The 23,150-nt window shown below is 54.5% G+C and overlaps 1 protein-coding gene across 1 annotated transcript in view; it reads left to right on the top strand.

Annotated features, from left to right (window-relative positions):
* Positions 1 to 9,426: 9,426 nt before the first annotated feature.
* Positions 9,427 to 23,150, top strand: part of KCNC1 (potassium voltage-gated channel subfamily C member 1) — a 44,708-nt gene continuing 30,984 nt past the window's right edge. Inside the window, exon 1 of the mRNA XM_004285534.4 lies at positions 9,427 to 11,176. Coding sequence (XP_004285582.1) covers positions 10,607 to 11,176 — 570 coding nt within the window. The 5' untranslated portion in view covers positions 9,427 to 10,606. The remainder of the gene's footprint in view (positions 11,177 to 23,150) is intronic.

Raw genomic sequence — 23,150 nt, 5'->3', positions numbered from 1 at the left:
GCAAACAGAGAGCAGGCTGGACTTCAGCCTCCACCCACCTCCTTGGCCAGGTGTGCTTTTTCAGTGAACAACCTACAGAACTGTTCACAGTCTTGTGCATGGAGGCCCTAAGGAAGGGAGAGAAAAGGAGGGGCCAAGGGTGACTTCAGGCTCTGGTTTGCTTCACAGTGGACGATGGTGCTGTTATAAAGATGGAGACCTCTGGAGAAGAAGAGGTCATGGGGACAGACTCAGTGCAGGGCAGAAACCCAATTTAAAAAGGTTAAACCCCACAGGGGGTATGTTGGAAGGACGCAGGGCAGTTCGCATAAGGGAGCAGCGCTGCAAGCACTACAGCACCCGTGGGCCTCGAGAGCCAGGATTGGAGCCCCTCTTGCTGTTCGACACATCCCCCTTCTTGCCTCTGCTTGCCTTCCCTCCCTCCTAGTCCATATTGGTTTTTTCCAGCAACTCAGGGGATTACCTAGATCTCACTGCTTAACTCCATTTAGAAAATTTCCAGGGAAGAGCTCTAACTGGACCAGCTTAGATCATGAGGCAGGATTTGAACCCAGGCAGTGAGGCTCCAGAGACTGCACTCTCAGCTGCCCGGCCCTGTAGCTTCTGCAGAGGAAGGAAGGAGAGAGCATCAGGAGGGAGGGGAGCAGCTAGAGCTTGGATTACCCCATGGATGATGGGATTTGAGGTCCCCTCCTGGCCTGGGAAGGGGGGAGGACATCTAGCTGAACCCCATTTGCAGTGTAGATGAAACATCCCTGCTCTTGGGGCCATGTTCACCTGGGCTGGATCTGAGGAGACACCGGGCCACACTCTCCATAGAGACATCTGCATGTCTGTTCACACACGTGCTCATACAAGAGCACACATGTCCCCAGAGCATACCCCCAGAGGCTGGTGTACCTTGATGCCGAGGAAGTTTAAGCTTCAAGTCCTTGTCCCTTGCATGAGCTTCTTCTAAGGCACTGGGAAAAGCCCTAGAGATATGTTCACACGGTCTAGTTTCTTTTCAAATTTTCTAAAGTAAAATATTTTAGCCAACTGGTTATGACCATTGTCTCTATTCTGACCTCTCCCCCGTGTTGGGTGGCATTTACGGGCATGTTGGGGTCCCCTCGAAAGGTATTCATCTTGTTTGGGTTTAGTGGAATATATTTTAAATCAATGAAATATAAAACAGAAGTAATGACAATGAACAGTGAAATAAATTACAATGATTCTGACATTGAGAAGACAATTGTACCCCAACATCTATTTAGATCATACCAAAAAGCAGTTTATTAAAAGAAAGTGATAACTTTTTAAAGGAATTATTGAAAAGCCTCTTGCATTGTTTGATAATCTAATGAACAAAGAAGAGTGAATTATATGAACATATTGGAAAGCGATTTAAATTTTTTGCTGGTCTAACACAAAATACTGACATCAACAAAGACAGAATAAAATTCACAATATGCCACTATAATGAGACCTTAGCATCAACAAACTTTTTAAATGAACCCTGCCAATTTAAAAGCATTTAAGTTTAGTCACTGCACAGGAAAACTCAATATACCTTGAACTCTTACAGTCCACAGATGAAAGAAACTTGATGGAGTTTCTGCCAAATTTGACAATCCTAAAAGTGTACATTTTAGGCACAATTTCCAATAGACATCTCCAATAGAGTGGTGAGCCTGAAAGAAAATCCCCTAAATTATTAGTGATATCAAACAAGTTTTGATCAACCATGTTGGAAGGAGAGACTGAACTATCTGAATTAGCTCTCAATTCTCTGCATAGAGAATGATATTATAGAATCACATTGAAGCGGCACTTAAAGAATATACAGCCTGATGCAAGTGGAAAGGAGTAGGCAAGACTGAAAAAGGCAAGGAAAAAGAGCAAGCTGCAATAGTGCATACTATCGAGGCAGAAAGTATGAGGAGGAAGAGAAAGACAAACATGGTGATGGTGCTAATGATGGGAAAAACAATTTGGTTCTAGCTCAGTTTTTTCTCATCTATAAAACACTTAAATCCCCTGCACCCAACTCACTAGTACTAAGGGGAAAAAAATGGGAGGCTGTCTGATAGTCATTTTTATACAGTACAGGGTCATTTTTGTATAGTTAACTTTTTAATTTTTTTTAGACAACATTTAACAGTGAGTTTTAATTCATATAGAACTTTCCCAGTAACAGGGGGCAGTAAGTCCCAGATGATGTCAATGGCCACATAATTCCTGGGATCTAGGCCTGGCTGTGCCCCTAACCAATTCTGAGACCTTGGGAATGTGATTTAACCCTTTTGGACTTGGGCTCTCTCTCTGTGTAATGAAGTAGTGAATTTAAAAGGTATGTCCCGGGGGCTTCCCTGGTGGCGCAGTGGTTGAGAGTCCGCCTGCCAACGCAGGGAACGCAGGTTCGTGCCCGGTCCGGGAGGATCCCACATGCTGCGGAGCGGCTGGGCCCGTGAGCCATGGCCGCTGAGCCTGCGTGTCCAGAGCCTGTGCTCCGCAATGGGAGAGGCCACAGCAGTGAGAGGCCCGCGTACTGCAAAACAAACAAACAAACAAACAAACAAAAAAAGGTATGTCCCAGTTCTAAAATTCTTTAGTAACTCAAAGCATTTCAAAGAAAAAGCTAACAAAATAGGTCTTTTACAGATAAGGGAGCTGGAACCATGACAGATTTTTCTTAGCATAAGCAAATTATTTATAGCCCTCTGGTTTACTGATCCTTCTTTAACTTTTCCCAATTAAAAAAAAAATTGAGATATAATTTACATACCATAAAACTCACACTTTTAAAGTGTCCAATTCGGTGGTTTGTATTATATTCACAACTTTGTGCAACCATCACCACTATCAAATTCCAGAACATTACTCCCCAAAGAAATCCGTACCCCTTAGCAGTCACTCCCCACTCTCTTTTTTCCCCCCAGCCCATGGCAACAACTCAGCTATTTTCTGTCCCTGTGGATTTGCCTCTTCTGGACATTTCATATGAATGGAATCGCACGCTATGTGGCCTTTGGTGTATGGCCTCCTTCACTTGGCATGTGTTCAAGGTTCATCCATGTGGTAGCATGTATCAATACTTCATTCCTTATTATAGCTGAATAACATTCTACTGCATGGATACATTATATTGTGTTTATCCATTCATCAGGTGATAGATATTTGGCTTGTCTCCATTTTTTTAGCTCTTATGAATAATGCTGCTATGAACATTCATGTACAACTTTTCATGTAAATATATGGTTTTAATCCTCTTGAGTATATACCTAAAAGGGAAATTGTTGGGTATATCATAACTCTATGTTTAAATTTTTGAGGAACTGCCAAAGTCTTCCCCAAAGCAGCTGCACCATTTTGCATTCCCATCAGCAATGTATGAGGGTTCCAATTTCTTTGCATCCTCAACAGCACTGTTATTGTTTGTCTTTTTAATCTAGCAGTCCTAGTGGGTGTGAAGTGTATCTCATTGTGGTTTTAATTTGCATTTCCCTAAAGACTAATGATGTTAGCATCTTTTCATGTGCTTATTGGCCATTTGTACATCTTCTTTGGAGAAATTTCTATTCAAATCCTATGTCCACTTTAAAATGAGGTTATCTGTCTTTTTATTGTTGAGTTATGAGAGTTCTTTATATATTCTAGATACTAGACCCTTATCAGCTATATGGTCTGCAAATATTTTCTCCCATCCTGTGGGTTGTCTTTTTACTTTCTTGATATTGTCCTTTAAAGCACAGAAGTCTTTTGTGGTTTCTGGAGTCCAATTTATCTAGATTTTTCTTTTGCTGCTTGTGTTTTTGGCATCATATCTAAGAAACCAGGACCTAATCCAAGGAAGCATTTTATAGTTTTAGTGCCTACATTTGGGTATTTGACCCAGTTTTAGTTGATTTTTCTATATGGTATGAAGAAGGGATCCAACTTCATTCTTTTGCATGTGGATATCCAGTTGTCCCAGCACTATTTGTTGAAAAGACTATTCTTTCCCTCATTGAATTGTCTCGGCACCCTTGGCAAAAACTAATTGACATTAAAAGTATGTGTTTATTTCTGGACTCTCAATACTATTCCATTGATCTGTGTGTCTACCCTTATGCCAGTAGCACACAGTCTGTTTACTGTAGATTTGTAGTAAGTTTTGAATGGGGAAGTGTGAGTCCTCCAGCTTTGTTCTTCTTCAAGATTGTTTTGGCTACTCTGGGTCCTGTGCATTTCACGAATGTACCTTTAAGTGGCCCTGTCCCGGTGGTATTTTCAGTAGCCACAAACCTGGCCTGATATAATATGGGAGCTGTAAAGTGGCATGGAAATGTAACGCAAGTTCATGTTGGTGCACAGAAAAAACAGCTATAGGGGAAGATGATGAGTGTTTCATTTTCAGTCATATTCGATACAGCTGTAATAAAATGAGTGTTGTTTTGTTAACTGAACATCATTCTGTAATTGCAAAAAAAAGTTGCAACTGTTTTTGTCAGCATTATGAATGCTTCCAAATAAATATAACTTATTTAAAAGTATTATGTAGGTGTGTCAAGCAGTTAATAACAATATTAAGCTATTTTTTCTGGATTTTTAAACATTTTTAGTCAGCTTTCTAAAATTTACATTTGGTCCTGATTTCAAAGCCTAAATAAATATTCACTTTTGTACCCAACTTTCTGTTCTTTTTTTTTTTAATGTGACCCCTCCCCCAAATGTCTAAACTTCAGGCCTCATAGAACCTGGACCCAGCCCTGCACACTGCCAACCAGGCTCACCTACAGGCTGACTCAGGCACGAGGGCCCACCAGGAGCACACACAGGAGACCGCACAAGGCTCCTATAAAGGAGTCGCAGAGGGAGGAAGACGCTTGGGGCAGCCACACATCTCCAGCTGCTTCCGGGAGAACTCAGCCGCCCCTACCTGGTCCTGCCAGGGACACTCGCAGTAGTGCCCACACCCACCTGTCTTTCTTACACACATGCACGCCTGACCATCCTTCTGCATCCCTCACCACAACCATCATCGTTCCCTGCTCCCCACCCAGCTCCTACAGCCAGCAGTGAGAGGCGAGGTGTTGAGGCCCATTTTCCCCAAAGTCAAGCCCAGGGAGGGCTGACGCTCTGCCCCTGGGGCCATACTGCCACTCTGAGGGACCAACGCTGCTGGGAACGGCAGGAGCCCATGAGGGAGACATGGGGTAAAGGCTGGTCACAGAGGGTTTGGGGGCGGTGGGCAGTCCGAGGGAGGGGGGAAGAGGGAAGGAGAGGAAGTTAAATGAGAGACACTATCTCATTGAATCCTCACAAAATATTATTCCCTTTACGTAGATGAGGGAACGGAAGCTTACAGAGGGAAAGTGACGAGTTTACACAGCCAGTAAACAGCAAAATGAGATTTGTACCCAAATCTCTCAACCGGAGGACATTTTACTCCCCAAGGGACCTTTGGCAGTGTCCATAGACCTTTTTGATTGTCACGAATGGGGAAGGGGTGCTACTGACATCTAGTGGGCAGAGGCCAGGGATGCGGCTAAACATCCTACAGTGCACAGGACAGCCCCACAACAAAGGATGATCTGGTCCAAAATGTGCAGAGACTGACAAACTCTGCACTTGCCCGGAGTATTCTTTACCTTGGCCCCTTTCTAGACTTCCCCTGGCCTAAGAGATCTGGGATCCACTTGCCCAGGGGTCACAGGAAGGAACAAAAGGAACAACTGTACACCCCATTCCCAGCTTAGGTACCAGGGTCAGTGCTCAAGCTATAGATCTGACAGCCACAGTCACCAGTTTCCCGCTATGGCACTTCTAATTTCACCCTCCCTTGTCCATTGGAGAGAGGAGCTCTGATCTGTGGAAAAGATAGCCTGCTGCTTGCACTGTTTATCATTGCTCCAAAGCCGGCTCTGTGCCCCGGTTAGGTTAGTTTCCAGATGTGGCCACAAGATGGCACCCCAACCCACCGGGAATGTGAAGGCTCTGGGCCTGGGAGAGAGCATATGGCATGGGCCAACCTGGACCAAGGCCTGGGGCTTGGACTTAAGCCAGTTCCAGAGCCTAGCAGGACCAGATCTAAGGCCTGCAAATGCCAGGTGTGAGAACATAGGCCAAACTTGGCTTCAGGACTCCCTTCACCTTTTTCTTGTCTATACCCAGCCCCAGCTCGTCCTCCAGCCCCTCTCATCAGCCCCCTCCTCCAGCCTGAACAAGAGAAATTACAGAGCTGAAGTGTTATGTTATAGGGCTTATTATTTTTCATATCCATCAGTAAAGAAACTGACGTATAGAGAAATTGAATGACTTGCCCAAGGTCATAGTTTGTCAATGGCGGAGCTAGGATTTGAATACAGGTACCTCGGTTCCAGAGGTTTTGCTCTTGACCACCGAACAACACCACCCCACTGGTAGTTCACTGCACCCTGCGCTGCTCCCCGCCCCTCAACAGCCAGTGATCCCGAAGAGCCTCTGGCACGGGGCCACAGCTTTCCTCTGCAAGGGAGGGGGCACATGGCTGTGAATAAGGGGGATTGCTCACAAGTGGAAAGGGGTGAGGCCCTCAGCTGGGCTGAGGGTCTGTGGTTAGGGGTTGCTGGTAAGAAGCTAAGGCTCAGTTCAGCGATTCTCCCTCCCTACCCCATTTCTTTGGGGCTTTTCCCCTGTTTCCTATGTTGCCCTCTTGATTTTTCTAGGCTTTCTGCAAATGCCAGCCTCCTTACAGTGTGAAGGGGAAGTGAGAGAAGGGACTTTTGTGCCCCTGCTTAGGATAGAGAAGGGGGAGAGCCTTTGAGGCCTGGGGTGTCGTCAAGGATGAAGGTGAGAACCTAAAGTGGGACAGCGTGGAGCACCTCATGGGCAGCTACCCTCTCCCACCTGGAAGGCTCCTCTCTCTGAGCCTTCTCTGCTTGCCTCGTAGGGGATTTTAGGTGCGATAGATACACTTGCACACTCCCCCTCCCTCCAACCCTGGCCTGCCTCTTTTACTAGCCCTTCAGGGCCAGGCCTGACCAGGGCTCCTAATAACCCAACTTTACCCCTTCTAGGAGCCCTTGGCCTCTCTCTGCCTCTCTCTCTGCTTCTCCCCACCATCTGGGGCGTGCTTCAGTTCCCCGTTATGGCTCACCATGGGGTAGTGGCCTGAGTGGGCCCTGCACTGACTCCCCGAGAAACCCTGGGTAAGTCTCCCTTTGACTCAGCCTGGGTTGAGGGCTCCAGACTCCTATGGCCTCTGACACTAGGATGCTAGGATCCTAGCCTCTCTCCTGGCCTTTCTCAAATCATGCAGCCCTTAATGAGGAGCTAGTGTACGCTGGGCACTGTGGAGGAGCAAGCAAGCAGGAGGCTTGGAGGACCTGATAGTCCTTTTTTACTGGGAAATGAAATAAGCTATAGTGAAGGTTAGGGAGCTGTACTCTGATCCATGTGGTCCTGCAGGAGAGGGAAGAGGTGGAACCCTGGGCCCCTATGGTTGGCAGAATCGCAGAGGGCTTCCTGGGGAGAAGAGGGACTAGACAACTGGCTGGAAGGAAGGGAAGGTTTGGCAAGGCCGCTGTCTTGTCTCTCCCCATCTTGATTTCTCCCAGGTGTGTGTGTGTGTGTGTGCGCGTGTGTGTGTGTGTGTGTGCGCGTGCGTGTGTGTGTGTGTGTGTGTGTGTGTGTGTGTGAGGGGACTCCATTTCTCTGTTTTATCACCTCCTTGGATTGGGGCAGAACTTTCTGAGAGAACTGTGTCCTGGGAATCTGAATTTGAGCCAAGCTGAGCTGCACTGGGTCTGGCTTCCTCATGGGTAGGGGACAGGGCTCACAATGGTCAGGGTGAGAGGGACACTGAAACGCACTCTCATCCCTGTATTACTCTGAAATAATTGTATTGAAGGGGAAGAAGCCCCCATTCATAAGAAGAACACAGATCAATCTCTGGCCCCAGACTCCAGCTCTCTCTTTGCCTCTGCCCATCTCTGCCCCTGTTTCTGCCATAACTCTGCCTCTCTGTCTTTCCCCTTGTCCTTCTCCCACCCCTCAGCTCTTGCTCTGCCCCTCGCCCCTCTCCAAACCTCTCCATTCCTCCAAACCTTTGCCCCAGCACACACAGATTTCGCTGGGCCAAGTGAGGAGAGAGATGTCTGCTGCACGGCTTCGTCCCCAGGCCCACAACCAGGTCTGTGGGTCAGTGTCGAGGGACAGCTGTCTGCGCAATTAGCAAGTGCCGACAGGTAAATAAGAGCTCACGTCTTCTTAATTAAATAGCCCTTTGCCCAGGCAGCCTTGTGTTCGATTGGGCTGGGCTGGATCAATAAGTCTCTTTCCAAGTGCGGCCACACCTGGAGCTGGGCCTGACCTCCCCAGCCTTGCCCAGACCCACCTGCCCACTTCCCTGACTGCCCGGAGCCCCTGGAGGGCAGGGTCTCTTGTGCCCCTGTGCCTGGGACAGAGCCTGGAACAAGTAAGGAGTGAAGGAGTGATTGCTCGATTGAGTAAACTGAGGCACCACCAGCAAACGTGGTCCAGGAAGCCTCGGAGGCCCAAACTGCAACTCCCACCCCAGGATCAACTGCGAAACCAGGAATCACAGCAGGGGTCTGCTCCTATCCAGCCCCCAGACACAGCATCAGCTTCCCATCCAGGGCAGCTGAAGCCCTATGGAGAAAGGGCGGCTGTCAACGTTCACGACCACTAGAGGCAGTTGCTTCTTCTGACCTCTAAGGACAGAATGCCCTTTTCACAAGGGATCCTCACCTAAGGATCCTGGGCTAGTGTGGGAGGATCAGTGAGCTGGGATCAGGATAGCAGAGCGTGTGACACTCATGGGAGACTAGAGTCAGCCTGGAGTTAAGAAGGGCCCAGGGTCAGAAAAGGGTCGAAAGGGGTTAATAGGGGTCCAAGATTATTGGGTTTTTAGTAGAGGGCTTAGAGGACAACACAACCTAGTACAGGTGTGTGCTGTGTATAGGGGAGCGCGGGGTGTGTTATTTTGGAATCCATGCAAGAGGGTACCTATGGAAGGGTCATGGGGGCTCCAGGTTGCCTGCAAGGGTCGGTATTGAACAGCTGCTTGGAGCGGTCAATACTGGTGCGGGTCGAGGTTTCTCTGATAGCGGTCAGGGCCGTCTTGTTTCACTAGGGAATCAGACAGTCCCTAGTTTGGAAAGACAGGGGCGGGTACCGACGCCCTTCTCACCTCGGTCTGACCCTGGGGCGCGGGTTGAGACGTCTCCCGGAGCCCCCGCCCACTGAGTGGCACTCCCCGGGGGCGGAGCGTCGGCGGGTCCCCCGGAGGCGCAGGATCGGTGCCGGGCTGGCGCCCCCAGCGCCGGGGTTGAGGGAGGCCGGGCTCCGCGCGGGGCTGGGAGGGGGGCGCGGAATCAGGGCTTTTTAGGACCCAGCGCGGCACCTCCCTCCGGGGGCGAGTGCGGCTGCGCGCGCCGTGTGCCAGTGTCCGGAGAGCGGCGGGCTGGACGCGGACCGCGCGAGCGAGCAAGCGAGCCAGCTAGCCGAGCAGCAGCCCCGGCAGCAGCGGCGTCGCGGCGGCGGCGGCCGCTCCGCGCCTCGCCTCCCCGGCCTCACCAGCCTTGCCTCGCCGCGCCCGGACCCGCCACCCCCGCCTCCCCGGTCCGACCGCCGCGGCCCCCTCGCCTCGGCCGGCACAGCCAACAGCCTGCCACAAGCAGGGCGCAGAGGCACCGGAGTCAGTGCCCGCCGGCCCCGCAGACGGAGCCCAGCCCGGAGAACCCTTTCCCGGCTCCGCGGAGCTCCGCAACAGTCCCGGAGCTGTCCCTTCAGCACCGCCGCCGGAGTCGAGTCGGAGCGCAGCCCAGCGGAGAGCCCCAGGTCCAGCCGGAGCGCACCAAGCGCAGCGCTCCGCAGCAGGAGCACGGAGCAGCAACCCTGGTGCCCCTGCCCAGGGGGCCCGCCATCTCCTCCGAGAGGCGGGGAGAAGGAGCGAGGAGGGCGGGCGGGCGGGCGCGCCCGCCGCCGGCGGGGAGCAGGCAGCCAGGCAAGGAGAGGGAGGGGGCCGGAGTCCGCCCTGCGCAGCCGGTCCACGCAGGGAGGAAGGCAGCGGGCATCCATCTCCCCCACGCCGAGAGCGCGCTGCGGCGACCACCTCACAGCAAGCGCGAATTTCCAGATTCCTTCTCCTCCCCTCCCCTCCCCCTTCCAGGGGCTGGTCTTTGACCGGCCCTGGAAGCAGCTGACCTTCCCCCCAAAAGCTTTGTGTCGATTTCTCCATTTTCCCGCTGAGATGGGGACGGGAGCCCGGCCCCCCCACCCTCTTTTCCCTCCTCCTGGGGCTCGCCGCTGAGCGCCGCCGCCCCCTTCCTCCCTTCCTCCTCCCTCTCTCCCTCCCTTCTTTCCTCCTCTGCCTCCTCCGCAGCCGGACCAGCTCCCTCCCACATCTGGCGCCTAGAGACCCTGGGGATCCCGCGCACACGCCCTTGGACCAGCACCCGACAGAAAGCGCCCTGAGGGGCTTGAGTCGCTCTGGGGGTAGCCAGAGCCGAGGTCCTCTGTTCCCCCGACGGCTGGGGGGAGGGGGGAGGAGGTCGCGCGCCCCCCTCCCCGGCGCCAACTCCCCCTGGCGGCCGCTCCCATGGGTGTCGCTGGGCCGCGCCATGCCTAAGGAGGCGCCGCGATGGGCCAAGGGGACGAAAGCGAGCGCATCGTGATCAACGTGGGCGGCACGCGCCACCAGACGTACCGCTCGACGCTGCGCACGCTGCCCGGCACGCGGCTCGCCTGGCTGGCAGAGCCCGACGCCCACAGCCACTTCGATTATGACCCGCGCGCCGACGAGTTCTTTTTCGACCGCCACCCGGGCGTCTTCGCGCACATCCTGAACTACTACCGCACTGGCAAACTGCACTGCCCTGCCGACGTGTGCGGGCCACTCTACGAGGAGGAGCTGGCCTTCTGGGGCATCGACGAGACCGACGTGGAGCCCTGCTGCTGGATGACGTACCGCCAGCACCGCGACGCCGAGGAGGCGCTGGACAGCTTCGGCGGCGCGCCCCTGGACAACAGCGCCGACGACGGGGACGCCGACGGCCCCGGCGACTCAGGCGACGGCGAGGACGAGTTGGAGATGACCAAGCGCCTGGCACTCAGCGACTCCCCGGACGGCCGGCCCGGCGGCTTCTGGCGCCGCTGGCAGCCGCGCATCTGGGCGCTCTTCGAGGACCCCTACTCATCCCGCTACGCGCGGGTAAGTGACAACTTACCCATCTGAAGAGCGGGGCGGGGAAGTCAAGGTCCTCTGCCTCCCGAGGGCAGGGGTGGATTCGAAAACTGGTGCCTAGGGAGTCAGAAGTGAAAGGGGGGTGTTTGTGCGTGCGTGTAAGCGACAGAGTGACTCTCCTGAAGGGTGACTAGCTTTGTACATATGTAAAGTCTGTGTCTGTATTACAAATTTAATGTGTATGGGTGAGTATGAATGGGTGTGTTTGTGTGTATGAGTAGATTGTGTGTGTATATTTATGTAAGTGTGGTGGTGTATATTTGGGTGGGTATGTAGTGGGAATGAGTGAGCATGTGTGTATGTTTGAGTGTGCAGGAGTGCCTGTGTGTGCATATTTGCGTCTCTGCAGGTGTACAGGGTGAAAGTGTGAACTGTCCTTTAGATGTTGGTGTGGGGAGGGAAGCTACAGCCCTTCTTCTCTCCCAGCTAAGGGCCACCTGGACCCAGCCAGGGCCCACAGAAGAGGGCTTGAGACCTGGTCTGCTGCCTGAGAGAGACCACCCCTCCCCAGGGAGCAGCTTCAGGCCATGGGGAGATGGCCGAGGGGGAACGTTTATGGATAATTAATTGGTAGCTAGTTGGGGAGGGGGCTGTGATCCCTCTGAGACCTGCTCCTGGGAACAGAGCCTGTCCTTCTGCCTTGTCAAAAGGAGAGGGTGCTTGAGGGGGCCACTGGGCTTCTGCCTATGCTTCCTCTCGGACCTGCCGGGGCAGAGAAGGGGTCTACGGGGGGATCTGCGAGGACAAGTTTTGTGAGAGGTGGGTGTGTCTTCATCAGCCACTCCCCTTTAGTGACAGCAGCTTGTTGCCAGGGAGAAAGGGCACCCTGCTGCCGACCTTGGCCCCTCAGATGGCCTCTCTGACCACTTTCCTCAACTATAAAATGGGAGAGGGGGTCTGGTAAATTCTAAGCGTCCTTGCTGCTTTAATTGAGCCCCAAAGGGAGACACCAGCCATCTACGCTGGAAGCCATCTACGCTGGAAGACACGTCTTGCTTTTGCTGGGCTCTGTTCTCAGAGGCCTGAACCAAGGCTGTGGCATGAGGGGAGGGGTCAGAGTTGGGATTTAAAGCAGAGCCTCTCCCCCATGTGTGAGCTACCCACCAACCCCCTACCAGTCCAAACACTGCCTCTGCTGCCCCACTCTCCTCCACTGCTCCACATCCCATGCCTCCTGCCCCCTGGAGCCCAGGGATGGAGGTTCGGGCAGGGGAGGGGGCAGGAGTGTCTGCCCAGCTGACTCCAGTGGGCAAAGGGGACTGGAGGGTGGGCACTGAAGTGTCCATGGCAGAGAAAGGCTGTGTGTAGGCACAGGCCTGGTGGATGTGTTACTGAGATAAAACACTCAATGTTTTAGCATCTGAGGGAGGGGGCAGCAGGTCTTATATATTAAACCTTAGCTCAGATGTGCATGTGTGTGTGTTTGGGGGAGCACATAATAGGGAGAGAGTTAACCCCCCTGTTTTGAGGACCCTGCCCAAGGTCACCTGGGGAGTTAGAGGCCAAGCAGGATTGGAACCCAAATCTCCTGGGACCCCATCCTCCACCGAGCTGGCCCCCAGCTCCCTGCCATCTCCAGAGTGGACTGAGACGCTCGGGGGTCTCCCCTCCCCTCCCCTCTCCTGACAGAGGCCACCAGAACCAGGGGATTATGTAACTGGAGGCTATGGCTGAGCTGTGGGGAGGGGAAGGAGGAAGGGGACTGGGAGGTTGAACTGGCACATGTGGGGCGGGGGGGCATGCGGGGCAGAGGCCTGGGTTAGAGCAGCTGCCCATTCAGCCTGCATTTGACCTCGGACAGCATCTCACCGTGACCACCACCCCTTTGGTCCCAGAAGCAGAGTAGGCCCAACTTCCATAGGGTCCTCTCAGCTTTCGGGCTCCCCAGCAAGAGGCTGGGTCCCCCCACCCCTCTCCTTGGGCTCAGCTTTAGGGCTCTGGCCTGTGCCCCTGAGCTTCAGGATAGGCAGGGGTCACGTGGGGCACGTTCCAGCCCTCTGCCCTGTCCATCTCCTCCCACTGGCCGTTCCTCTGCTTTGGGGTGGCCGTCACCCCATGCAGATAAATGGGTTGGATAAATGGGGCCTTGTTGGTGTACAAAACCTTACGGAAAAGTCCTGGCTCTCTCCAGTGTCCACTGAAGAGCAGATTCTGAGGGAGAAGCTGGGCAGTAGGTTGGGGGGTGGAGGTGGGTTGGAAAGTGTCGTCCCACAGCCTATCTGTGCCACCTTCCTTCCCCCGTAGGCACACAGGGCTGTTCTAGCTCCCTTGGGTGACAGATGAGGACACCGGGGCCTGCCCAAGGGCACGCAGGAACTGAGGGCAGAGCCTGGATTAGAACCCAGGCTTCCCGCTGCACGCCCGGCTGGCCTAGCTGCATTGCGCTGCCTCTCTGCAGCGCATCTGCGCAGAGCCCAGCCGGCTGCCCGCCCGCCCTGCCCCCTCCATCGCTGCTCCGCCACTGCTGTCACCTTTGTTTACCCCTCCCCACGCGGGCCCCAAGCCGCCTCAGATCTGTGGGTGGGGATTTTCATGTTTATTCTGGATTCGAGACCAGAATCCTGTGTGTGACACTGTAGATGTGCATGAAAGAAAAGCTGTATGTGTGAGAATCTGTGTAAGAGAGAGTCTGTGTGGGTGTGAGAGGTTCTTCATGCGTGTGAGAAAGACCATATGAGTGAGACTCTGCGAGTGTGTGTGTGTGTTTGTGTGTGTGTGTTGAGACTATGTGAGAGAGATTCTGTGAGTCTCTGTATCAGAGAAATTCTGTGTGAATGTGAGGGAGACAGATTCTGTGTGTTTTGAGAGATGGACTTCGTGTGTGAGAATGAGACTGCGTGGGAGAGAGTGCGTATATGAGAGAGAGAGACTGTATGTGTAAGAGAGATGCTGTGTGTGTGTTTGTGTGAGAGGGAGAGAGGGAGATTCTTGGGGTGTGTAAGAGACTTGAGGTGAGTGTATTTCTGTGTGTGGCAGGCGTGACACTGTGAGGCCTTGCATGTGAGGCTGTGTGCACGAGCCCATCTGTGTGTGAGGCTGTGTGGGGTGAGGGCCCAATGTGTGACAGAGACCGTGTGTAGTGAGGGGTGTGTGAGACGGAAGCTGTGTGTGAGAACCTGGTGTCAGTGTGGCTGTGTGTGCTCATATGTGAGAAGGCCCTGCATCGCCTGGGTGTGTGTGCCTTGAGGAAGACGAAACTCCAGACCAGCCTCCTGCCTGCTGCCTCCATCTCCTGGGACTCCTGAGCTGCCTTAGTGAGCGGTTTTGCACCCCATTCCCCATCCTCAGTGGAAATACTGCTCTAGCTCAGGTCAGTTGTTGGTGCACAGGCCAGGCAGTGAGGCCACCCCTCTGCAGGCCTTAGCGGTGGCCCTGGGAGATAGGGGCTACTTGGCTGGGGTGGAAGGTCCCATCTGAGCGCTTCGGGAGTGACTGTACTAGCTGAAGCCGCGGGTTCCCTGGCCCCTCTCTCCTCGGGTTTCCTGGGCCCCCAGCCCAAGGGGGTAAGGGGTGAGGAGGTGAGCCGGGACAGGATAGCCCAGCTTGTCTTCTGGGGTGAGGGGTGCTGTCCCAGACGCAGAAGCAAAGGATGATGATGACGCTTTACGGTAAGGGCTTCAAGGGGCTTCCTGGGACTATGCGAGGGAGAACTACCCCCAGGGGAGGTAACACTGGGACCAGCTTTGAGGGGCAAGTAGGAATTAGCCAGGCGATGGCAGGGAACGGCAGTGCTAGCACGCAAAGCTGTGGAGATATGGGAGCAGGCAGGGCTGTGCTGGGGCAGCCCTGGCTTGAAACCTGCCCTCCTGTCTTCCCCGGGGACCAGCATGGGTCTGAGGCTCTCGGCTTTTATCTATGATTTTCATGTTGTCATCAGGAACATTGTTGTGTCAGGTCACACACCACCAATGGCAGTCCCTGCGCTGCAGGCCAGAGAGTATCTTGTGTGTGTGTGTGTGTGTGTGTGTGTGTTGATATCTGTCCCCCAAAGTCCCTTGACTTTCTAATGACAAAGAAGAGGCAATGGCCGCACGCTTGGGAAGCCCCTCCTCCACTACCCCATTGCTCAGCTCTCCTCTGATGCCAGGTCTCCGTCTCTCTGCCTTGTCCTCACCTTTTTGGGACCTGATGTAGACCTCTCCCTCCTCAAACCCCTGGGAAGGAATCTCACCCGGAAGCTGGGATGCAGAGCCCAGCCAGAGACTTCTGGGTGTCCCTTGGGTCCCGTCTGACACTGGGCTCTTGGCCCGGCTTGGCGTACAGAGGGAATGGGGACAGAGAAGCTATCAGGAACTTCCTAAGCATCTTGCCCCCCACCTCAGAGCCCACTCCCCCAGGTCAGGGCCCCACTTTGAGTCATGGTAACACGTGAAGGAGACCCATGAGCAGTGGAGAAGGGCTGGGTGTGTTCCCTTCCTGCCACCCCAAGTGCTCCCCACCACAGTGTGTCCCCCATTCAGTGTTTTTCTCCTTCCCACGATGCTTTCACAGGTGTCCTCGTGTCTTTGAATGGTACTCCAGCCCCCCACCAGCTCCCCTCCCAGTAATGAAAATCACAAACCAAGTGTCTTCTAGTCAGAATCTTTCAGCCTCTCCGCCTCTAAAATGGGCATAATGATAGAACGTGTTCCGGAGGGTTGATGGCAAGAGTAACTGAGTTATCTGCATCTTGGCGCAGCGCCCCAAGCCGCAGGGCCTGGCATGCAGTAAGAGGTCAATAAACGTTGGCTGCTGTTATTACTCCTTTTGGTTGGATTATCCTTTTACTTCATGAATCTCTCTAGACTCCATCCTTTGCCCTCTGTCTCCATGTCCACTGTCCTGGTTCCAGCCACCACTGTGTCCCTCAGGCCCACCTCTCCTGCAGCTTCCTGACTGCTCTCCCAGCTCCAGCCCCTGGCCCTTCCATTTCATCCTCCACTTGGCAACCACAGAGGGCTCTTCAATTCACAGATCTGTCAGCTCACCTCCTTGCCTGCTTAAAACCCTTTGGTGCTTCCCCGGCCCATAATGTAGCCCTCAGGCCCTGCCTGCCTCTCTAGGCTCCTCTGGCCTGGCTCTCTCCATCACTCACTGAGCTCCAGTCATCCTGGCCTCATTTCAGTTTCTTGCACATGCCGGGTCTCCCTGCCTCAGGGCCTTTGCATAGGCTGTGCCCTCTGGAGCACTCTTTCCTCCTGGTTTGCCCCTCTTTATCCTTGACATCCCACCTCAAACATCAGTTCCCTGGCAATGCCTTCCTGGACCCCACAGGCTGGGTCCAGAACCAGAGTCCTTCCCTCCAGAGAAGTGATCTAGTTTGTAATAAAATGTTCCTTAGCAGCCTTGCTTGATTCCAGTTTCTCTCCCACTCCGGAGTCTAAGCTTCTTACATACTCAGTATAATAGGAGGTATTATTATGACACATGAGGAGGTTGAGGCCCATCCACCTCAACTGGATGAGGAGTGCTTTATCCAAGGTCACGTGTGAACACGTTGCTTGGGGACTGGTTCAGAAACCCACGTCTCTAACTCCTGGCTCCGTGGCTGGGAACCCCATCCACCTTATGACACCTCAGGGAGTGTCTGGAGCCTGGTTCTCTGGGGGCAGGAATCTGTGCTCCCTAACTCTGGGCGTTCTGACATCTGCCAGAGCTTTGGGGGAGATTGGCTTGAGCCTCCCAGAGAGGGAGGCGTGTTTCCTCAGAGGTGGGGGAGGGGGGCTGGTGGGGGCTCTTTCCAGGGCCCACTGCTTGGAGCAGGGATCTCGGGGCCTCCCAGGGCGGCTGAATATAGTTATATGGCTATTCTGAGCAGTCTCATGACCAGTGTATTTGCTCTGGACCAAAAGGTCAAGCCGCTGTCTCCCATCAGCCCCCGGGCCAGCCTGGCCACACCCCTGGCCTGAGCGTCCCATCCCTGGGTGCAGGCTCCAGGGAAAGGGGGGCCTGAGAGGCTCCAGGGACAGTTAGATGCCTGATCCTCATTCGGGGGAACCACTTGTGTGGGAGGGACCACGTTTCACATGCACGGGACTGTTGGGTACTCCCAGGCCACCTCTAGCCACTGCCCTCATCCGGTGGAGGAGGAAGAGGCTCAGAGCGGGGAAGACACTTGCCTAAGACCACACAGCCCATCAGCGAGGCTTGAACTCGCACCCCAAGCCTCTTGGCCCAGGACCTGGCCGTTTGCATTTCTCTGGGCTCTCAGTTTTAAAAGAATATCAAATCCTACCTGGGCACACTGTTCTCCTTACTTACACCTCTGATTTCCTCCCTTGAGTGAGGGAGAATCTGCAGTTACCTGCCCTCCCACCTCCCTTCCCCACTCCCCTCCCAGGGCCCAGTACAGCTGGTCAAGACCTCCCTCAGCCATTCAACCCAGACTTGGTCCAAATCCTGTTATCATCCCCCAAGCAGGATTTTCCAGAAGCCCCTTCCTTTCTTGAGTCACAGTACTAATGGCCGCTGTTTACTGAAGCACTTACTACGTGTCAGACAGCCTTAAGGGTTTGACGTACATGTTCTCATTTAATTCTCATACAAACGCCCATGGAACTGTACCATTATTATCACACCAATGCCACAGATGAGGCTGCTGCGGCTCAGAGAGGTTAAGTAACGTTTCCAAGGTCACTTAGCTCACGAGTGGTGGAGCGGCATTCAACTGTGGGTCTGCCTGACCCCGGAGCTCTGTCCATAACCACTGGTCAGTACTGCCTCCTGTCACTGTTGCAGGGATGCTGGGGTGTGTGGCTTACTGTGGCTCAGACTCGGCTTTCCTTCTGGGTCCCGTCCTCCCTCACCAAACACTCTTTCCCAAAAACCTGTCTGGGAATCCTGCTCAGAGAGTTCTAGCCCCTGAACCATGGCAGGTGAGGGTCCAGCCTGGTGGGGTAAGAGGGTGCTCTGGGAGCTCCCAAGAAGAGGGTTTTCGGAAGGGGCCTCTACTGCCCCCACCAGCCGTGCAGGCAAACAGCAGGGGGCTTGGGAGGCTCAGAAGTTAACAGGCAAGAGGTGACGTATGGTGAACATGCTGGCTCCTCAGCTCGGCATTCAAGGCCTTCTGCTCTGGAAGCCGGCCGTGCGTCCCGCTGCTCCCTTCTGCCAGGCTCCCCGCTGGCCTCCTCATCTTCAGCCCTCATTCCAGCCTCTAGCTTTTGGCTCATCCATTCCCTCTCTCAGTGTCCTTTCTAGTTTTTGCTGAACATGGAAGCCCATCCCCCGAGGTCCCTAAGGCTTAGCCTGGCTGCTCCTGCCCTCACTGACCTCCTCTGGGAGTGAGGGGTCTGGGTTGGACAGGAAGTCCCCAGGCTTGCATGATTCCAGCTGGAGGTCAGTGGGTCAGCTCTGGGGGCCCTCAGGCTTAGCACCCACCCAGGGACATGGAGAGATGAGGCCACAGACAAGACCCCAGTCGTAGGTATCAGGCAACTACACCAGAGCAAGATCTGTACCCAGGCCATTAAGCCAACCAGGCTTCCGTAGGCAAGTTCCATCGCCCCTTCAGGCTGCAGTTTCTCTCCCTGTGAAAGACAGAGGACCTTCTAACTGACCACCAAGTCCCTTCTCCAGTCTGACACTCCAGGAGTTTAAGAATTCCAGGCTGCAGCTTCCCGGAGGCGCTGTGGGAGCCAGGTTAGGCCTTCCCTATTTCTCCTTCCACATCCTCTCCAGGGCACATGCGAGCTCTCCCGGTACCAAGAGGGCAGGAGCCCAGGGATGGGGGTCTCAGAAGCTTCCTCCGACATTCGTTCAGGCCTGCTCTCATTCCTTCATTTAAGGCATAGTAAGCCCGTCCTGCCAGGGGTCGCCACGGACGCGGGGCCCCTGTGAGCCACCAGGCATGTAGACTCATCCAGCCCTCTCGTGGCACAGCCCCGGGGGTACCACCTCTTTCCAGTGTGCTTGCTCAGGCCCAGGGGTGGCACCTGCCACCCTCTTCTCCAGGCCCTTCTCTTGGCTGGCTGCCCTCCAGGAGCTGCAGAAAGGTGCACTCAGAGACGAGAGGCTATGCCAGGCAGTAGGGGCTGGAGCAGAGTGCGGGGTCCAGCTCCACTGGTGTAGGGGCGCTGCAGAGAGGGGGGCAGTGAGCTGTTGCTGTGCTGGATGGGCCGGGGCTGGGGTAGGGGTGTTTGTAATAGTTGCTATGGGGGCTGCAGGGGTGTTTGCTGGAGGACTCCCACCCATGCGTGACTCTCAGTTTACCTCGGATGCTTCAAAAGGTCAGGCTCCTGGGCTCTGTCCCTGGAGAATTTGACTCTTAGATCTGGGAGGAGGTGGTCAGGATGCTTACTCCACTCCCCGGAGAAGCTGATACTCAGAGGGGGAGGACCTGCCGTGGGGTCTGGGACGTGGGGGCTCTTGCTACTCAGTGTGGTCCTCTGACCAACAGCATCCCCGTCACCTGGGCACTTGTTAGAAATGAAGAGTTTCAGGCCCCGGGCCCCCACCCCCAGATCTACTGATTCAGAATCTGCATTTTAACAAGATCCCCAGGTGAATCATACGCACATCAGATTCTGAGAAGTGCTGAGGCAGGAAACGGTTCCCAGTGGAGGGGAAGTATCAGGACACAGGCCTGGATGGGCGCGTGCGGGCTGACAGAGCTTCACGGGTCAAGACATTGATCTTTCCTCACGCCCAAGACGTTGACATCAGGGCGATGTGCCTGGGGGGGTGATGCCCCAGCTCAGTAAAAGACAGCCGCATCCATCTGGGTGCTCAGACCAAAAACCTCGACACCATCCTTGATTCCGCTCTTTTTCTCACGCATCAGCAAATCCTGTCGTCTCCCGGACCCACATCACCTCCACTGCTACCTTCCTGGCTGAAGCCGCCATCTTCTCTCCCCTGGATCACTGTGAACCGTCCCCCCTGCTTCTGCCCTTGCCCACGCCTTCTGCACAGGGTAGCCAGGGCCCTCCTGGTAAAACACTCGTCAGATCTGGCCACCGCTGGGCTCTGCTCGTTCTGACTTCTGGTCTCACGGGGGGGAGAAGCCCCGGTCCCTGCGAGGGTTATAAGGCTCCGCACGAGCTGCCCGCACCCCACCTCCCCCTCTGCTCTCCTGCCGCTCTCCTGCTCAGCTCGTCTGGCCTCCTTGGTTTTCCGCCGGCACTGTGCTTCTGCTTCTGCCTCAGGACCTGTCCTCTTGCCCTGCTTTCCACCTGGAGCCTTTCCCCTCACTATTTTCTCCCTCGCCTCCTTCAGGCCTGGACTCTGATGTCTTCCTCTCGGACTGCACCCTTGCATTCCCTTCCCGCATTTTGTGCTTTCCCGTTTTCTCCTTGGCGTTTAACACCATCGAACCATATTCTACTCACTTACCTTGTTTATTGTCTCTTTCCCTCACTAGAATATAAGCTCCAAGAGGGCAGGGACTTTTGTCTCTTTTACCCGTTGTTCTGTGCTTGGCACCTAGAACAGGGCCTGGCACATAGCGGATGCTAAGTACGTAATCACTGAGAGAATGGATAAGGAGGCCAGAGTTCAAGGCCTAGGTCAGACATCGGCATGACGCCTTTGAGCCTGTTCCTGGCTGTCCTACGCTTCTTTGCCTCACCTGGGAACACAATTCCTCCATCCCCCCAAGCCTGGAGCAGTGATGGAGAGGCAGAGGCTGAGGCAGTGATAGGAGAGCTGTAGTGCTCTCATCAGGACGTGGGGGGCAAACCGCAGTCAGGGCAGTGTCCCACTTGCTGCTGTCACCGCCCAGGGCCAGATGAGGCTCTTCACGTCCTGGCCCTTCCACCTCTCCAAACTCCTGCTTCACTCTGCATCGACCCAACCACTACCCACAACCAGAGCTCAGAGGCTGAGAAACTATTTCCGAAAACCAGGACGCACAGCTCTTAGGATGGTGACGTTGCAGGGACACCGAGTTCCCAGGTACACTTGGTCCAACCTAATGCCCACGTCTGACTTCCCTTGGGACTCTGTTTCTCCTGAAGGCCAGCCAGGTTCTTTTCCTCCCTCTCCCTCTCCCTCCCCAACTCCTTCTCCGTCCACCTCCTTCCCTCCCCTTTCCCCTATCATTGTTCCCTTTCCTCTGTCAGCTGTGTTTGTGGGAAGTTCTAGGCATTAGTTAGTGGTTTTCAATACAGACTCTTCCCCTCGAAGGCCTAGGATGCTTTTTGTCCCAAATCCCCCTGCTTAAAGCCTCAGTCATGTGCTCAGTAGAAAGTGCATGAGCTTCAGGGCCGGTCCCCACTTCCTGGCTACCTGATGTTGGCAACGTGCCCTGGAGCCCCATTATCTCCTAAGAGTACGTATGGCCTCTCGAGCCAGGAGGCCTGCATTGGAATCCCGGCCCCACTTCCACTTCCCAGCTGTGTGACCTTGGACAAGTTCCCTAACCTGTCTGTGCCTCAAGAGAGGGATATTAATAGCACCCGACTCACAGGGAAGTTGGGAGGATTGAATGTGTTAAGCACTTAGCCAGAACCCGAACCATAAGTGCTTAATTATCATGGGTTCCATTATTGTCTTTTTAACAGCGCTTGGCTTTAGAAGAGCCAAGCCCTCACCTGTTCACCACCTGCTTCCTTTTTTCAGCAACTGACTCTCCCTTCAAATACCTCTCTAGGGATCCCCTCACCTACTTGGCCCCGGGGGCCACTTCTTCCAGAATCTGTGTCCCAGGGACCAGATTTCAGTGGTCATCCTGGAAGGCAGGCCTGATTCTCTCTTGGTCCTGCCACGAGTCTGCTGTGTGTCATGGGCGGGTCATAGCCCTCTTCAGAGGGCTCAGTCACCCCATCTGTTGTCTTGGGCCACTCGGCCTCCCTCACCAGGTGTCAGGGGAATGAGAGAGATGGATGATGGAACTTCCACCTGCGGGGGGAGGAGGAGGGAGGGCCATTGACATCAGGCTCTGATCGGGAGCCAAGCCCGGGGACCTGAGAGGCTGACAAGTGTGCCCGTGTGGTGGGGCTGGTGGACAAGAGCCATGCATCACAGCTCAGGGCGCTGAAATGTCTCCTCTTTACAGGGGATGCTCAGGCACAGGGAGCAGTGGCAGCGGGGGCCAGGCAGACCCCAGGAGCCTGCGGGCTAAGGCCTGGGGCTCCTGCTGGCGCCACTGGACAGTAGCCGTTCTGAGGCTGGGCTGCCCCGCCAGGCCAACGCCAGGCTGGGTGCGGATAAGCTAATAGTAGCTGGGGCAGCCCCACACAGCTGAGCTCAGGGGGCCTCAGGAGCCAGCCTCACTGGGCCCAGGCTCTGATGCTGCTTCGGACCGGGCCACAGCAGCCAGAGGAAACTCACTCAAGCCTGTGCAGGGCCTCGGACGCCCCTTCCACCCTGGCTCAACCCAGACCCTTCCCCTGCCAGCCTGGCAACCCTATTCCTGCTCTACTTTGGCTCCTGCCTGTGAGCCCCTGGCCCACTGCCTGTGATGCGCCCGCCCACCACTTCCTTCCTTCCCCATCCACCGTGCAGGAAGGGACTGCTCTCCCTATACCCCTACTATCCACATAAAGACAGTCTATGTAGTTCCCCTGTCAGGGGCTGCTGTTAGCACGCATTCATTCATTCCACAAATATTTATTGAGCACCTACTTACTAGGTTGCTGGCACTGTTCTAGAAGCTGGCAGTAGAGCAAAGAATGAAACAGTCAAAAATCCCTGTCCTCAGGAAACTTACATTCTCACGCAGGAAGAATAAAAAGAAACAAACGGATACATGGACTATACCCTGTGTCAGATGGTGAGGACAGCTTTGGAGATAGAAAGTGGAGGGAAAACACAGCACGTGCCGGAGGTGGCAACTTAACTCATGTGGCAGGGAAAGCCTCCCTGAGCAGGTGACATTTCAGCAAAGACTTGCAGGCGGAGAGGGAAGGAGACATGTGACATCTGGGGAGCAGGACGAGCAGGACATACAAAAGTCCTGAGCGGGCGTGTGCCTGGGGCTCGAGCACAGAGGGAAGCCAGTGTCCTGGGCTGGGCTCGGAGAGCC

Source organism: Orcinus orca, chromosome 8, assembly GCF_937001465.1.
Source record: "Orcinus orca chromosome 8, mOrcOrc1.1, whole genome shotgun sequence".
NCBI classification, from domain to species: domain Eukaryota; kingdom Metazoa; phylum Chordata; class Mammalia; order Artiodactyla; family Delphinidae; genus Orcinus; species Orcinus orca.
This window is presented reverse-complemented; position numbering and strand designations above follow the sequence as displayed.